The sequence below is a fragment of the Oncorhynchus tshawytscha genome, linkage group LG02 (assembly GCF_018296145.1).
Source record: "Oncorhynchus tshawytscha isolate Ot180627B linkage group LG02, Otsh_v2.0, whole genome shotgun sequence".
Taxonomy (NCBI): domain Eukaryota; kingdom Metazoa; phylum Chordata; class Actinopteri; order Salmoniformes; family Salmonidae; genus Oncorhynchus; species Oncorhynchus tshawytscha.
In genome coordinates, this window is record NC_056430.1 from 22,747,731 (window position 1) to 22,766,279 (window position 18,549).

At 43.1% G+C, this 18,549-nt stretch overlaps 1 protein-coding gene across 3 annotated transcripts; it reads left to right on the forward strand.

Moving 5' to 3' along the window:
• Nucleotides 1-323: 323 nt before the first annotated feature.
• On the forward strand, nt 324-17,569 carry eogt (EGF domain-specific O-linked N-acetylglucosamine (GlcNAc) transferase). Of its 3 annotated transcripts, none has more exons than XM_042295465.1 (16): nt 324-471; nt 1,698-1,955; nt 3,636-3,736; nt 3,871-3,979; nt 4,083-4,177; nt 4,431-4,535; nt 4,700-4,806; nt 4,938-5,041; nt 6,026-6,118; nt 6,226-6,297; nt 12,247-12,333; nt 13,883-13,951; nt 14,144-14,205; nt 14,501-14,620; nt 15,558-15,660; nt 16,048-17,569. In XM_042295465.1, the coding sequence occupies exons 2-16, from the start codon at nt 1,761-1,763 to the stop codon at nt 16,192-16,194; spliced, it is 1,569 nt and encodes a 522-aa protein (XP_042151399.1). In that variant the 5' UTR covers nt 324-471; nt 1,698-1,760; the 3' UTR covers nt 16,195-17,569. The 3 variants fall into 3 exon arrangements, with proteins under 3 accessions (XP_042151399.1, XP_042151408.1, XP_042151406.1); XM_042295474.1 differs by lacking the exon at nt 324-471 and adding an exon at nt 489-746; XM_042295472.1 differs by lacking the exon at nt 324-471 and having other exon boundaries at nt 768-1,955.
• The last annotated feature ends 980 nt before the right edge of the window (nt 17,570-18,549 follow it).

Below are 18,549 nucleotides of genomic sequence, written 5' to 3' on the forward strand. Positions count from 1 at the left end.
AAAGAAAACTATTTAATCTCATGTTAACATAGATAATGGTATAAGATGGATGTTTACTCTAAAATGTTTGGTCTTTCCCTTGCTGGGTTTCTGTCCAAATTCAAACAATTAATTGTTATAACAAATATATCAAAAAGAAAGAATATTGCACAGTGGTATGTAGTGAATAGTTTACAGTTTTCTTCACAAATCACACATGGGGCATAGACATGAAGTTAGAAACACTGTTGATTTACAAGATTCTCGGGTCTAAAATGTAGAGTCTGTAAATAAACATTTATTGGGGTGGGGATTTATTCTTGATGTGATTTTTTAAAATTATTGTTGCAGAATTGTAGGCAAAAACAATTGCACTTCTGCAAGTCTGAACTACATCCTACAACTCCACCTTGTGACTAATAATATACTGCATGCCGGTGTAAGGTTTCCGGTGTTATGGCGACCTGGAGCATACATTTTTGTTTGCAGAAGGTAAGCGCCAGGTTTCGTGTGTAGTTTAATCTACCGATCGACCACATAATGTTTCTATTTCCGATAAGTAGTTTTTTGAAGTTTGCTGGTTCTAAACTTTCGCTGTCACCCTTTTCACTCGGATTGCAGTCAATTGTACGGTGTACCAGCAAAAGCGGTGCCACCAAGAATGTTACAAGCTGTCGATGTCTGCGTAGCGGGAGCACAGTGATGATGATGTGTCCAGCAATGCAAATAAATATTCTAGTCGAGACATTTTAGGGGCGTTTTGCAATGTGAGTGTATTAATAATATCGGTGCAACTTGTTAACGAGCGGAGATAGTCGTTCCCTTCCTGTAAGCTACAGATAATTATATTGTAGCTGGATAACTAGTTAAAATCGGATACAATGTGTCACTGCGCCTTATAGTTTATGGTGTGGTTTACATTGTAGCATTCAACAAAACAATTGTGTTCTGGATGCGCAATGTATTATTTAGGTACAATAGACGGCCAGCGACACTCCCTAAGAGAAGTCTAGACGGCTAACTTAATAGCTTCAGGGAGCAACATTTTACAACAGAAACGGATGTCGTAGTTATGTTATCCCACATATAGCTTGTTGGTGTTATTATTCAAGGCTCTGAACTTACATATAGCCCACTAACAACTTGAGCATCTTTATGTTTTGAAGCCTTATGGCATTTTCCCACGGACTCAAAAGCATCTCAGACATTTGGCTCATTGTTCCACCAATAAAAGAAAAAGTCTCTCAGCGGGTGTGTAAAGCAGGCTAGGCAACTTTATACTGTATTTTACGTTTTGCTTTGCTCAGCAGTCTATGGTTGTGTCAGCATATGCATCAACACATTTTCCACCATGAAGTTTTTTTCTCTCCCCAGGACAAGCACAGAAGCATGGGAATATAATATGATGATGTTATGTGGATATTCTTCTAGTCTGACCTTTTTTGGTAGCTGTGTTCTCATGGGTCACATGTCATACAGGTCCCGCACTTGTTTTCTCAAACAATGGTAGGAAAAGGGTCACTAATGTTTCCTTCACTAGGACCTCTCCTATGTGGAGTTCAGATCTGCCTCGGCAGGTTCCCGCACTATGGTCTATACCCACACGCTTGTAAACTGCAGTATACATCTCTATCCTAGATTACAGTGTATCTGCCTCTATTGCAATTTCTTTCCCCATCTCTTTCTCTGTCTCTCTTTTTTTCTCCCTCTTTCCACAGAGTTTGGGTTGTGCTGTGAGGTAAGCCAAGGCGACTCTCCCATGTGTTTCTGTGGGACTGACTATGCTGCTGTTGGTAGCACTGGTCATGGTCTGTACTTACACTGTGGTAGCTGCCGAGGAGGCTGAGAACACCAGCCACAAACCACCACTCCACTACAGCAGCCTCGCGTTGCCACAGCACCATATCCCCTACTTCCTCCACACTAACAAGAGAGTGGCCAGGCTTTGTCGAGAGGACCCGCTCTGCCCTTTTAAAGTAAGAACTGCACTTTCATTGTTTTTAATAGTACAGGGTGAGCTACTGTTTTATTATCACTGTGTTATTATCAACACTGTTATCATCACTGTGTTATTATGACTGTTATTATCACTGTGTTATTGTGTTATTATCACTGTGTTATTATCAACACTATTATTATCACAGTGTTATTATGACTGTTATTATGACTTATTATCACTGTGTTATTGTGTTATTATCACTGTGTTATTATCAACACTGTTATTATCACTGTGTTATTATCAACACTGTTATTATCACTGTGTTATTATCAACACTGTTATTATCACTGTGTTATTATCAACACTGTTATTATCACTGTGTTATTATCAACACTGTTATTATCACTGTTATTATCAACATTGTTATTATCACTGTGTTATTATCAACACTATTATTATCACTGTGTTATTATCAACATTATTATTATCACTGTGTTATTATCACTGTGTTATTATCAACACTGTTATTATCACTGTGTTATTATCAACACTGTTATTATCACTGTGTTATTATCAACACTGTTATTATCACTGTGTTATTATCAACATTATTATTATCACTGTGATATTATCACTGTGTTATTATCAACACTATTATTATCACTGTGTTATTATCACTGTGTTATTATGACTGTGTTATTATCACTGTGTTATTATCACTGTGTTATTATCATCATTATTATTATCACTGTGTTATTATCAACACTATTATTATCACAGTGTTATTATCACTGTGTTATTATCAACACTATTAGTATAACTGTTATTATCACTGTGTTATAGTTATTATCACTGTGCTATTGTGTTATTATCACTGTGTTATTGTGTTATCACTGTGTTATTATCACTGTGTTATTGTGTTATTATCACTGTGTTATTATCACTGTTATTATCACTGTTATTGTGTTATTATCACTGTGTTATTATCACTGTGTTATTGTGTTATCACTGTGTTATTATCACTGTTATTGTGTTATTATCAATGTGTTATTGTGTCTGTTATTATCACTGTGTTATTGTGTTAATATTACTGTTATTATCACTGTTATTGTGTTATTATCACTGTTATTGTGTTATTATCACTGTGTTATTGTGTTATTATCACTGTTATTATCATTGTGTTATTATCACTGTGTTATTATCACTGTTATTATCACTGTTATTGTGTTATTATCACTGTGTTATTGTGTTATTAGCACTGTGTTATTGTGTTATTAGCACTGTGTTATTGTGTTATTAGCACTGTGTTATTATCACTGTGTTATTGTGTTATTATCACTGTGTTATTGTGTTATTATCACTGTGTTATTATCACTGTGTTATTATGTTGGGTATCGTACCATGTTGGGTGTCGTCATTCATACTGTGGAGTGGGATTAGCTCTTTTAAATTCTTGAACTGAGTTGAATTTTTGTCAAGGTGAATCTATTTTCTAAGCAGCCAGTCTTGTGGACAGAGAGTGACAAAAACGTTAATAACTTAAGTTTACCATTATTGCAAATTTAAAGCTTTGGACAGTGACCACACACAGATTTTTATGTGTATCATGGTGGTACAAGTAGCTGTTTAGTGTGGACTTTCATGGTCTATGCAAGTGTGTGTTAGCACATCTTTAGTGCGTCTCTCCCCCTCCCCCACCCTTAATGTTTTACGACAGGATGCTCTGCCGGATGTGTCGTCCTGCTGGGGGTATGAGAAGAACTGTGCCCCAGAGAACCGCTTTGGCTATCCTGTCTGCACCAAGATCGACTCTGGATGGTATAACACAATCCCCCTCTCTGCATTTCCTTTTATTCATTAGCATATTGTGCCAAGCTCCTGTCATACATGTGGATGTGCATAATGTATTTCTGCAGCTGGTTTGGCCTAACAGAGCTCTTTGTCCTCCCTAGGGCTAGCTCAGTGGAGGCAGCCCAGGAGCTGTTCTGGAAACAGGCAGACTTTGGTTATGTCATGGAGCGCCTCAGTGAGATGAAGACCCTCTGCAAGGCCACCAATCCTGTAAGACCCTGCCATCCCTCGGTGCAGCTGCACACAGAGGACTCAGGGATCCACAGGGATAAACAGAAAAGGCATTTGCTAAATGCTTACATTTTATTTCTAGGGAGATTCATCTTTGAAATGCTCCAGCCACACTCGCTTCTGCAGGGCGACCAATCTGTACCTGGACCTGAGGAACCCTCGCAGGGGTCATGAGAGGTCAGTGCACCTTGGTTGATACTTCCTGTCTAGCGACCCATGTGGTTTCCTTGTTTTCCTTTGTGGACCATGTCAGGGGAAGAATTCCCTAGCCGTAGTTTATTTTGGGTCTGTTTCTTCCATTTGCTTGTCCCTTCATCTTCATCGAACTAAAAGACAGGATAGGCAATATAGCAGACACTTTTCTTAGACTAATGAAATACATTATTATCAATTTAAAGACATGTGGGACACACCTGTGTTTTCTCTGCAGGTATAAGGAGGACTTTCTCCAGGAGGGGGAGATTGGGGGGCGTTGCAGTCTGAACAGCCGAGCGCTGGCCGCAGAAGGAGAGCACAAGAGCCCTCTGCAGTCCTGGTGAGACAACACAGAGAATCCTTATGCCCCTCCATGAACTGTCAGATTCATATCAAGGTTTCTTCTTTCTAAATACATTTCACTTCGCAACAAAAGTATTTGATTGATTGATGAATGACACATACATGAAACTCTCTGAAACACACTCTTTTTCCCTTCCCAAGGTATGCTGAACTGCAGGCATACACAGAGCTGGACTTCAACCCCACAGATGAAGAGCACTGTGACATCATCATTGAGAAACCTACTGTATTCATGAAGCTTGACGCAGGTGGGAACAATCTTCATGCCTTTAGTACAATGTCAAATAACTTATTCTGTTTATGTACAGTGTAGAACTAGTGACACAGTAACAGATGTACTGAGATGTGATGGACAAACCTGAATGTGTCTTTTTCACAGGGGTGAACATGTACCATCATTTCTGTGACTTTGTCAACCTGTACATTTCCCAGCACATCAACAACTCCTTCAGCAGAAACATCAATATCCTCATGTGGGATACGGTAGGTACAACATTCTGCAGCCCGTATCCATTTCACTGATCTGAGAGGACTGGATAGGTGCAAGAAATCTGTTGAGGACTCCGCTGGGCCCTCCATAGGCTAGTTGGAGATTCCACCATGTTGCAAGCTGTTGTTTTGTTCAAAGCTGTATGTACTGTACAGAAAGAAGTATGGTTGTTGACCAGAGGGTTGTGTAAAGAAGTGTTAATATGGTTGTTGACCAGAGGGTTGTGTAAAGAAGTGTTAATATGGTTGTTGACCAGAGGGTTGTGTAAAGAAGTGTTAATATGGTTGTTGACCAGAGGGTTGTGTAAAGAAGTGTTAATATGGTTGTTGACCAGAGGGTTGTGTAAAGAAGTGTTAATATGGTTGTTGACCAGAGAGTTGTGTAAAGAAGTGTTAAGAGGGTTGTGTAAAGAAGTGTTATGGTTGTTGACCAGAGGGTTGTGTAAAGAAGTGTTAATATGGTTGTTGACCAGAGGGTTGTGTAAAGAAGTGTTAATATGGTTGTTGACCAGAGGGTTGTGTAAAGAAGTGTTAATATGGTTGTTGACCAGAGGGTTGTGTAAAGAAGTGTTAATATGGTTGTTGACCAGAGGGTTGTGTAAAGAAGTGTTAATATGGTTGTTGACCAGAGGGTTGTGTATGGCGGTGCTGTGTTACATGTGACTACTTGCGTGCGGAGGGGGTCAACAGGAAGTAGTAGGTGAAAAACAGAATGATTTATGGGAAACCTTATCCTGTCCATTGTTCCCCCCTCTGGCTGTGGAAGTGAAGGATAAGGGTAAAGAAATAGAGGGAGGGAGAGAAAATGACAGTGAGAAGGAAAGGAAGGGCCTTTCATCTGACAAACAACACAAGTTGTAAGGTAAACTGGTGACTGACTGCTGGGAAAGGTTCTAATGAAACATACACCATAATACAAACCACTGTTTCCTAATAGTCTCCATGTAATCTTTCTTATGTATGTTTCTTCCTTTTCAGAGTTTTAGTGGATATGGGGATCTGTTCAGTGAGACATGGAAGGCTTTCTCTGACTATGACATCATCCATCTGAAAACATTTGACACTAAAAGGGTAAAATAATCAAAGCTCTGTTGTGTGTGTGTGTGTGTGTGTGTGTGTGTGTGTGCATTCGAGTGTGGTCGTACATGGTTGTTTATTTCTCCATTACCTTGAAACAGGTGTGCTTCAAAGATTCCGTGTTCTCCCTGCTCCCCAGGATGAGATATGGGCTGTTCTATAACACACCTTTGGTATGTATTCTGTCTGTATCTCCTATGTAGTAAACATATAGAGATAGAATTGCGCCGCCTTTGAGGAAATCTGAATCCCTTTGAACTTCTTGGGATGTTCCTGCCTTTCTGACTCCATGCGTTTGCCTATTTTTATCACGCAGACTTTATGTCCGTCCTTTTTTTTGTTCATGCTTCTCGCCGCCTCATTCCGTTTTCCTGCATCTTCTGATATCCAGTTTGGTAATAACATGCAATTTAGGTCAAATATTTATGTTTTGTATTCGTCGTGTCCAGCTCTTATGTAAATTAAATGATAATTTCAAGGAGATTTGTGTACACATGGTAACATGTAAATACGTACAGTACCAGTCAAAAGTTTGAACACACCTACTAATTCCAGGGTTTTTCTTTATTTTTACTATTTTCTACATTGTAGAATAATAGTGAAGACATAAAATCTATGAAATAACACACATGGAATCATGTAGTAACCAAAAAGTGTTAAACAAATCAAAATATATTTTATATTTGAGTTTCTTCAAAGTAGCCACCCTTTGCCTTGATGACAGCTTTGCATACTTTTGGTATTCTCTCAACCAGCTTAATGGGGTAGTCACCTGGAATGCATTTCAATTAACAGGCGTGCCTTGTTAAAAGTTCATTTGTGGATTTTTTTCACTTAATGCATTTGAGCCAATCAGTTGTGTTGTGACAAAGGAAAGGGGTGGTATGCAGAAGATAGCTCTATTTGGTAAAAGACCAAGTCCATATTATGTCAAAAACAGCTCAAATAGCAAAGAAAAACAACAGTCCATCATCACTTTAAGACATGATTTTAAAAAACATGTTGAAAGTTTCTTCAAGTGCAGTCGCAAAAACCATCAAGCGCTGTGATGAAACTGGCTCTCATGAGGACCGCCACAGGAAAGGAAGACCCAGAGTCACCTCTGCTGCAGAGGATACGTTCATTAAAGTTACCAGCTTCAGAAATTGCAGTCTAAATAAATGCTTCACAGAGTTCAAGTAACAGACACATCTCAACATAAATTGTTCAGAGGAGACTGCGTGAATCAGGCCTTCATGGTCAAATTGCTGTAAAGGAAACCACTACTAAAGGTCACTAATAAGAAGAAGGGACTTGCTTGGGCCAAGAAACACGATCAATGGTTGGAACTTCCGGCGCCGACAGAGATGGCCGCCTCGCTTCGCGTTCCTAGGAAACTATGCAGTTTTTTTGTTTTTTTTACGTGTTATTTCTTACACTAGTACCCCAGGTCATCTTAGGTTTCATTACATACAGCCGAGAAGAACTACTGAATATAAGATCAGCGTCAACTCACCATCAGTACGACCAAGAATATGTTTTTCGCGATGCGGATCCTGTGTTCTGCCTTACAACCAGTGTAACCGAGTGGATCACATGCAGCGACCAAAAAAAAAAATGACTCAGAAAAAGAGGGAAACGAAGCGGTCTTCTGGTCAGACTCCGGAGACGGGCACATCGTGCACCACTCCCTAGCATTCTTCTTGCCAATGTCCAGTCTCTTGACAACAAGGTTGATGAAATCCGAGCAAGGGTAGCATTCCAGAGGGACATCAGAGACTGTAACGTTCTCTGCTTCACGGAAACATGGCTAACTGGAGAGACGCAATCCGAAGCGGTGCAGCCAGCGGGTTTCTCCACGCATCGCGCCGACAGAAACAAACATCTTTCTGGTAAGAAGACTGGTGGGGGCGTATGCCTTATGGCCAACGTGACATGGTGTGATGAAAGAAACATACAGGAACTCAAATCCTTCTGTTCACCTGATTTAGAATTCCTCACAATCAAATGTAGACCGCATTATCTACCAAGAGAATTCTCTTCGATTATAATCACAGCCGTATATATCCCCCCAAGCAGACACATCGATGGCTCTGAACGAACTTTATTTAACTCTCTGCAAACTGGAAACGATTTATCCGGAGGCTGCATTCATTGTAGCTGGGGATTTTAACAAGGCTAATCTGAAAACAAGACTCCCTAAATTTTATCAGCATATCGATTGCGCAACCAGGGGTGGAAAGACCCTGGATCATTGTTACTCTAACTTCCGCGACACATATAAGGCCCTGCCCCGCCCCCCTTTCGGAAAAGCTGACCACGACTCCATTTTGTTGATCCCTGCCTACAGACAGAAACTAAAACAAGAAGCTCCCACGCTGAGGTCTGTCCAACGCTGGTCCGACCAAGCTGACTCCACACTCCAAGACTGCTTCCATCACGTGGACTGGGAGATGTTTCGTATTGCGTCAGACAACAACATTGACGAATATGCTGATTCGGTGTGCGAGTTCATTAGAACGTGCGTTGAAGATGTCGTTCCCATAGCAACGATTAAAACATTCCCTAACCAGAAACCGTGGATTGATGGCAGCATTCGTGTGAAACTGAAGGCACGAACCACTGCTTTTAATCAGGGCAAGGTGTCTGGTAACATGACTGAATACAAACAGTGCAGCTATTCCCTCCGCAAGGCTATCAAACAAGCTAAGCGCCAGTACAGAGACAAAGTAGAATCTCAATTCAACAGCTCAGACACAAGAGGCAAGTGGCAGGGTCTACAGTCAATCACGGACTACAGGAAGAAACCCAGCCCAGTCACGGACCAGGATGTCTTGCTCCCAGGCAGACTAAATAACTTTTTGCCCGCTTTGAGGACAATACAGTGCCACTGACACGGCCTGCAACGGAAACATGCGGTCTCTCCTTCACTGCAGCCGAAGTGAGTAAGACATTTAAACGTGTTAACCCTCGCAAGGCTGCAGGCCCAGACGGCATCCCCAGCCGCGCCCTCAGAGCATGCGCAGACCAGCTGGCCGGTGTGTTTACGGACATATTCAATCAATCCCTATACCAGTCTGCTGTTCCCACATGCTTCAAGAGGGCCACCATTGTTCCTGTTCCCAAGAAAGCTAAGGTAACTGAGCTAAACGACTACCGCCCCGTAGCACTCACATCCGTCATCATGAAGTGCTTTGAGAGACTAGTCAAGGACCATATCACCTCCACCCTACCTGACACCCTTGACCCACTCCAATTTGCTTACCGCCCAAATAGGTCCACAGACGATGCAATCTCAACCACACTGCACACTGCCCTAACCCATCTGGACAAGAGGAATACCTATGTGAGAATGCTGTTCATCGACTACAGCTCGGCATTCAACAACATAGTACCCTCCAAGCTCGTCATCAAGCTCGAGACCCTGGGTCTCGACCCCGCCCTGTGCAACTGGGTACTGGACTTCCTGACGGGCCGCCCCCAGGTGGTGAGGGTAGGCAACAACATCTCCTCCCCGCTGATCCTCAACACTGGGGCCCCACAAGGGTGCGTTCTGAGCCCTCTCCTGTACTCCCTGTTCACCCACGACTGCGTGGCCATGCACGCCTCCAACTCAATCATCAAGTTTGCGGACGACACAACAGTGGTAGGCTTGATTACCAACAACGACGAGACGGCCTACAGGGAGGAGGTGAGGGCCCTCGGAGTGTGGTGTCAGGAAAATAACCTCACACTCAACGTCAACAAAACTAAGGAGATGATTGTGGACTTCAGGAAACAGCAGAGGGAACACCCCCATCCACATCGATGGAACAGTAGTGGAGAGGGTAGCAAGTTTTAAGTTCCTCGGCATACACATCACAGACAAACTGAATTGGTCCACTCACACAGACAGCATCGTGAGGAAGGCGCAGCAGCGCCTCTTCAACCTCAGGAGGCTGAAGAAATTCGGCTTGTCACCAAAAGCACTCACAAACTTCTACAGATGCACAATCGAGAGCATCCTGGCGGGCTGTATCACCGCCTGGTATGGCAACTGCACCGCCCTCAACCGTAAGGCTCTCCAGAGGGTAGTGAGGTCTGCACAACGCATCACCGGGGGCAAACTACCTGCCCTCCAGGACACCTACACCACCCGATGCTACAGGAAGGCCATAAAGATCATCAAGGACATCAACCACCCGAGCCACTGCCTGTTCACCCCGCTGTCATCCAGAAGGCGAGGTCAGTACAGGTGCATCAAAGCTGGGACCGAGAGACTGAAAAACAGCTTCTATCTCAAGGCCATCAGACTGTTAAACAGCCACCACTAACATTGAGTGGCTACTGCCAACACACTGTCAATGACACTGACTCTACTCCAGCCACTTTAATCATGGGAATTGATGGGAAATGATGTAAATATATCACTAGCCACTTTAAACAATGCTACCTTATAATGTTACTTACCCTACATTATTCATCTCATATGCATACGTTGATACTGTACTCTATATCATCGACTGCATCCTTATGTAATACATGTATCACTAGCCACTTTAACTATGCCACTTGGTTTACATACTTATCTCATATGTATATACTGTACTCGATATCATCTACTGTATCTTGCCTATGCTGCTCTGTACCATCACTCATTCATATATCCTTATGTACATATTCTTTATCCCCTTACACTGTGTATAAGACAGTAGTTTTTTTGGAATTGTTAGTTAGATTACTTGCTCGTTATTACTGCATTGTCGGAACTAGAAGCACAAGCATTTCGCTACACTGGCATTAACATCTGCTAACCATGTGTATGTGACAAATAAAATTTGATTTGATTTGATTTGTCTTTTTGTCCAAATTGGAGATTTTTGGTTCCAACCACCATGTCTTTGTGAGACGCAGAGTAGGTGAACAGATGATCTCTGCATGTGTGGTTCCCACCGTGAAGCATGGAGGAGGAGGTGTGATGGTGTGGGGATGCTTTGCTGGTGACATTGTCTTTGATTTATTTAGAATTCACGGCACACTTAACCAGCATGGCTACCACAGCATTCTGCAGCGATATGCAATCCCATCTGGTTTGGGTTTAGTGGAACTATAATTTATTATTCAACCGGACAATGACCCAACACAACTCCAGGCTGTTTAAGGGCTATTTGAGCATGAAGGAGAGTGATGGAGTGCTGCATATGACCTCCACAATCACCGACCTCAACCCAATTGAGATGGTTTGGGATGAGTTTGACCACAGAGTGAAAGATAAGCAGCCAACACGTGCTCAGCATATGTGGGAACTCCTTCAATTCTGATGGAAAAGTATTCCAGGTGAAGCTGGTTGAGAGAATGCCTCGAGTGTGCAAGCTGTCATCAAGGCAAAGGGTGGCTACTTTGAAGAATTTAACACTCTTTTGGTTACTACATGATTCCAGATGTGTTATTTCATAGTTTTGATGTCTTCACGATTATTCTACAATGTAGAAAATAATACAAATTAAGAAAAACCCTTGAATGAATAAGTGTGTCCAGACCTTTGACTGGTACTGTAGGTTTAGGGGGCAGCCTTGAGGTGTGAAATATTGATCATGTTTAAATTCAGGTGTTTAAATGTATGACTGATGTGCTATGGCCTGTAGGATTGAATAACAGACCTGTGCTCTGGCCTGTAGGAGTGAATAGCAGATCTGTGCTCTGGCCTGTAGGCTTGAATAACAGATCTGTGCTCTGGCCTGTAGGAGTGAATAACAGATCTGTGCTCTGGCCTGTAGGAGTGAATAACAGATCTGTGCTCTGGCCTGTAGGAGTGAATAACAGATCTGTGCTCTGGCCTGTAGGAGTGAATAACAGATCTGTGCTCTGGCCTGTAGGAGTGAATAACAGATCTGTGCTCTGGCCTGTAGGAGTGAATAACAGATCTGCGCTCTGCATGAATTTTAAATGTGTCTTTTCATGTGTATGGAATTATGTTTGGATTTGGCAGATATCTATCAAATTACACAATTCACTGTGTGTGTGTGTTCTCTCTGTGCATGTGTGTGTGTGTGCGTGTGAGGGACACTGAGTGTGTGTTCTCTCTATGCATGTATGTGTGTGAGTGTGCGTGAGGGACACATACAAATGGATCGGATGTTTTCTTCTTGGCATGTTCATGGCAGATATCTGACTGCTACAGTGAAGGGATGTTCAGGGCCTTCTCCCAGCATGTTCTATATCGACTCAGCGTTCCACAGGATGGACCCATGGTAAGGAATACTGACCACACACACACACCCACATACGACTACGCAGACACACACTGAAACACACATACACACACCCACATATGACTATGTAGACACACATTGAAACACACACTGAAACACACACCCACATACGACTACGCAGACACACACTGAAACACACACACACACCCACATACGACTACACACAGACACACTGAAACACACCCACATACGACTACGCAGACACACACTGAAACACACACACACCCACATACGACTACATACACACACACACTGAAACACGCACACACATAGCACGGGTCACTTTGTTGGCACACACACACCTTTTCTTCAGTGGTCTGTAACTCCCCGATACAGGCTTCACTGGTCTGTAACTCCCCGATACAGGCTTCACTGGTCTGTAACTCCCCGATACAGGCTTCACTGGTCTGTAACTCCCCGATACAGGCTTCACTGGTCTGTAACTCCCCGATACAGGCTTCACTGGTCTGTAACTCCCCGATACAGGCTTCACTGGTCTTTACGACCCCAGACTGAGTGCATTTGACTGTATCTTTATGACCATTGAAGACGTTTGCGAGGATGCAGCTCATTGTGTATTCTCGGCTGATGCTAAGAATATGTTAACAGGCTTCCTGTGAGATGACGGTGCTTGCGATAGCGTCTCCCAGCTGAATGAGTGGTGTGCCTGGCCCTGACCCCCTCTCAGCCCCTTTCAGCCCCTCCTTTTATTCCTCTGATTAATGGCTAAGGGAGACCAGACCATTGCTCTTCTCAGCATCATATCAGCTCTCCTTATGCACACACTGCTGTTTCATCTCCTCCGTCTAATATGTTTTATAGTTTGGTAAAGGCTTGTATTTAGCACTATGCCGTGTTGGTGTACTCCCTCTGGGGTTCTCCTGGCAGTCTTTGTGGTTTGTGGCTGATCACTTTCACAGTTTCTCTGTTTTTAGCATCAGGAGTTGTCTTCCTTAGGCTATTTTCACCTCAGATGGCACAATGCCAGTGAGACTGAAAGGGAGTTTTGTAGCTCTTTTAGCCACTAGGAGATGGTAATGCTGTATAACAAGCTTGCTCTCAACCTTGTTAGCTCAGCCCGCTCGGCTGTAGCTCTATCATGAACATAATATTTGTAAAAAATAAATTATCAATACTTTTTTTTAAAGTTCTGTAGAAAACTCCCACTTCCCCTTACCTTATTTGTTGTGGCAGTTTTCTACAAGTACATACAGTCTAAATGAAGGTCCTTGAAAAGCTATGGATGGGCTTAATATGTCAGATTATGAGATCAGCATAATATTTGCAGATGTTGCAATTGCTCTTACTGCACCATATAAAATATACACGTCATATTTATAATAATAAGATATGCCATTTACCAGATGCTTTTATACAAAGGATCTCAAAGTCATGCATGCACACACTTACTTAAGGGTGGCCCCAGGAATTGAACCCACAATGCTGGTGTTGCAAGGGCCATGTTCCACTTTACCAACTGTGCCACACAGTAAGTATCATCTCACCACCCCTATGTTCTTGGTTTCAGGAGGGGAGGATTCGGGTGACGTTGTTGGCACGCAGCACAGACTACCGTAAGATATTGAACCAGCAGGAGGTGAGTCCAGGCTGAGGCAGCACTGCCAACTCCCTCCCTCCCTCCCTCCATTGCCTCCTCTAGCTCTTAACTGGCCATTTAAAATTGTATTTGCTATAAACTGGCAGCGTAAAATGCCTATGATTTATGCAGCCAGTCTCTGTGTTTGTTCCTCTCATTGATCGGAGAATGCATCTCACTGTGTTCATACAGCTCACAAACGCCCTGAAGACTGTGCCTCTACTTGAGGTCAGAGTGGTGGATTACAAATACAAGTGAGTGAACAGTTTGTGTTCTTTAGACGCAGTTTAGGGGAAGTGATGTTGGATTATATAGTAATGCTGGAGAACACAATGCAGCTGACACATTGTCTGACACACCGCTTTTAGAGTGGAGTAAATATTGAATGTACAGTATAGTATGTTGGACTGAAGTCTGTCGGGGTATTGGGTTAAGTAGTAAGTTCAATTTAAATATAAGCTTTTGATGTGAGTGCTGCAAGTACTTGGTGGGTGACCTGTCTGTCTGTCTGGTCTGGTCTGGTCTGGTCTTGTCTTGTCTTGTCTGTAGGGACGTTCCGTTCCTGGAGCAGCTCAGCATTACCCACAACTCTGACATCTTCATCGGGATTCACGGGGCAGGACTTACTCATCTGCTCTTCCTTCCTGATTGGGCCGTCATCTTTGAGCTGTGAGTGACAATTGTCAGTCTGTCTCTGTGGGTCTACAACAGGTTTACTGTGTCTTTGTGTTTCTGGGTCTGTGTGTCTGTCTGTCTCACTGGATCCTTGTCTCTGTCTGTCCTTCCATGCTCTGTGGATGGCAGTACGGGTCTACAGGCAGTGATGGAAAAAATACCCAATGGTCATAATTAAGTAAAAGTAAAGATTCCTTAATAGAAAATGACTCAAGTCAAAGTGAACATCACCCACTAAAATACTGCTTGTCTAAAAGTATTAGGTTTGAAATATGCTCTAGTGTCAAAAGTAAATGTAATTACTAAAACATACTTAAGTGTAAAAGTATAAATAATTTCAAATTCCTTATATTAGCACAATTGTTTTATTATTATTTTTTTACGAATAGCCAGGGGCACAATCCAACACAGAGACATCATTTACAAACAAAGCATGTGTATTTAGTTAGTGCCAGATCAGAGGCAATATGACCAGGGATGTTCTCTTGATACGTGGGTGAATTGGACCATTTTCCTGTCCTGCTAAGCATTCAAAATGTCACGAGTGCTTTTGGGTGTCAGGAAAAATGTATGGAGTAAAAAGTACATTATTTTCATTAGGAATGTATTGAAGTAAAAGTAAAAATTGTCAAAAATATGAATAGTAAAATACAGATACCCCCAAAAAACTACTTAAGTAGTACTTTAAGGCATTTATGCTTAAGCATAACAGGGCAGAGTGATATCTGGGCTGGATATGGTATTGTGTATCTATGTGTGTGATGGGTGGGTCTGGCAGCATGCTGTGCTCTGTTAGCCCTTAGCCGCAAGGCATGGCGGTGAAATACGGCCTAATTTAAACAGGCATTCATCAGGCAGGACGAGGAGGCGGACGCCACAGAGAGAGGAGAGAGAGAGCAGGAGATGAAGTGTCTCCATCTGTTCTCCACAGATATAACTGTCAGGATGAAAGCTGCTATCGAGATCTGGCTCGGCTACGCGGGATCCGATATGTGACTTGGCAGAAAAGGGACAAAGTGCTCCCAGAAGATAAGGTGGGAAACTCCAACACCACTCTTGCCACCACCTCCACCTAACTCACCGCCCCAGATTCCCAGAGACACCTGACTAATGCTCACCTGTAGCTTCAGCTTTAGTACACACACTCACGCTGCCTCACACACACTCACGCTGCCTCACACACACACTCACGCTGCCTCACACACACACTCACGCTGCCTCACACACACACTCACGCTGCCTCACACACACACTCACGCTACCTCACACACACACACTCACGCTGCCTCACACATACACTCACGCTTCCTCACACACACACTCATGCTGCCTCACACACACACTCACAAATCACAGACCTGTAGTGCAGTGTTCATAAAGACTTTCTCTCACTTTTCCATTACCCCCCTCACCACACACAGGGTCACCATCCCACCCTGGGGGATCATCCTAAGTTTACCAACTACTCCTTTGACGTGAAGGAGTTCATGCGTCTGGTGCTGGAAGCAGCAGACTACGTCCTGCACCACCCCAAGTGGCAGCCCCCACCCAGCCATGATGAACTGTAAGACTGCAGCCCCCACCCAGCCATGATGAACTGTAAGCCTGCAGCCCCCACCCAGCCATGATGAACTGTAAGCCTGCAGCCCCCACCCAGCCATGATGAACTGTAAGCCTGCAGCCCCCACCCAGCCATGATGAACTGTAAGCCTGCAGCCCCCACCCAGCCATGATGAACTGTAAGCCTGCAGCCCCCACCCAGCCATGATGAACTGTAAGCCTGCAGCCCCCACCCAGCCATGATGAACTGTAAGCCTGCACCACCCCAAGTGGTAGCCCCCACCCAGCCATGATGAACTAAGCCTGCACCACCCCAAGTGGTAGCCACCACCCAGCCATGATGAACTAAGCCTGCACCACCCCAAGTGGTAGCCCCCACCCAGCCATGATGAACTGTAAGCCTGCAGCCCCCACCCAGCCATGATGAACTGTAAGCCTGCAGCCCCCACCCAGCCATGATGAACTGTAAGCCTGCAGCCCCCACCCAGCCATGATGAACTGTAAGCCTGCAGCCCCCACCCAGCCATGATGAACTGTAAGCCTGCAGCCCCCACCCAGCCATGATGAACTGTAAGCCTGCAGCCCCCACCCAGCCATGATGAACTGTAAGCCTGCAGCCCCCACCCAGCCATGATGAACTGTAAGCCTGCAGCCCCCACCCAGCCATGATGAACTGTAAGCCTGCAGCACGAGGACAGTTTGGTGAAGTCAAACACACGACTGAAACACAGTCGTCTTATAAATCTAAAAGTATGTTTAATTCTAGTTCTTGTATATTATGAAGGTTAAGTTTAAGTTCACAACATCACTTTTCAGCTATTTGTTATTTCATTTTTTTCTGCAGTGAGTCTTTAACACAGCCTTCTAGGCCAACACAGCCCAAGGTGCATCTCAGTAGCGATAATAAAGAGAAATGCAATGGCCTTGGCAAACTTAGAGTACCTGCTACCATTTTCCTTGTTAGAGAACAGTATATGTGCTATACATACACTCCTTACAACAAATGACTATTTCTATTACAAGCTGCCACTGGTGCTTGCCGTAATGATCATTTGTTTACTTTCTAAAACAATGGGTTTATTTTCTGCATTTTCTGATTAAAGTGGTGTGTTGTAGACAGACAGGGATGGAACTTTCAACATGTTGTAAATGTGCCCATTTTATCAACCCCGCAGAATTGTCTTTGCAACTATTTTGTCGTCACTACATATAGTCAACTTCCAGGAAAGGGAAAACACAAGTGATATAATCAATCTAAAGCTGGATGTTTTATTTATAAGTGAAAGGGAGTCAGACCTTTTGGTCAATGTTTTGGAAAGTCTTGTAAGTCATGTTATATTTCAAAGCCATGGAAATATTTTGAAATAAACATTTTCAAAAGTGTTGACATCTCTCTCTTTTTTAGCAATTTAAGCAGCAATGATTTTATTAATCATTATTCAAATTAATATTTTGATAGTAACTGTGTACAGTATCTCCTGAACTTTTCAAACAGAATTGCTGATCTCAGACAGTTATTTGCTGAGGCTTTCATTATTTTAGTTTGCAGGGGGCTGGGAGGAATGGCTCCCCACAAAAGGGCACTTGTTCAGATATATTTGTCATCACCATAAATCTGGCTGACCTCAAAACCACCACGGCTGCGCTGTCGGTGACACCTATTTGCCATGACACCTGTGTACCACTAGATGGCAGTAGAACACCACACATGAGTCAATTTGGATTACTTTTCCCCCCAGGATCACAGAGGAGAGAATTGCACGATGTGTGGAACTGCATTGATTGGTGTGAGAGTACTTCTCTTGTATAAGTCTGTCGAAATCCTCTGAAATCTAGGTCAGGTTTTATTGAGTTGATCATAGAATGATAGATATGCTAGCTCTTAAATCTGAAGATGTATCAGGCCGAATAGCTCATGTTCTAGAGTTGTGAACTGTTGTACCCCATATAAAACACTGCCACCACAAATCTCTCTATCTGAGCTGCTCTTGTCAATGTTGTGGTTGAACTTTCCCATTATTGACAGAAACCAGTGCTGTCTGGGATGAACACTATTTCTAGGTCGGCTCAGTTTACAGCCAGTGACCAGCCTAAAGAAAATAATCACCTCTACGCAGGGGATCAAAAGCAGAGAAACCAAGATGTCTGCTGCTCATTAACCTTCAGCAGGTTGAACATCGATGCCAAGCCCAATGTTCCCTTCTCTCCACTTTTTACTTTTAACAACGGAATAAGACATCACAATTTGTATTTTTGGAAAGAAATGAAAACATGGGAAAACTAAGTACAAAGAGTTATTGTCACTTGACTCATAAAGTCAAATATTGTGCGTGAGTATGTGTGTGTGAGAGAGAGAGCTCCGC

What these genes read in the sequence shown, in the direction of transcription:
- eogt (XM_042295465.1), top strand. Translation starts at nt 1,761, where the DNA reads ATGCTGCTGTTGGTAGCACTGGTCATGGTCTGTACTTACACTGTGGTA. An exon ending in AAGAGCCCTCTGCAGTCCTG is followed by an intron (nt 4,536 to 4,699) that starts GTGAGACAACAC and finishes TCCCTTCCCAAG; the next exon opens with GTATGCTGAACTGCAGGCAT. An exon ending in ATATCCTCATGTGGGATACG is followed by an intron (nt 5,042 to 6,025) that starts GTAGGTACAACA and finishes CTTCCTTTTCAG; the next exon opens with AGTTTTAGTGGATATGGGGA.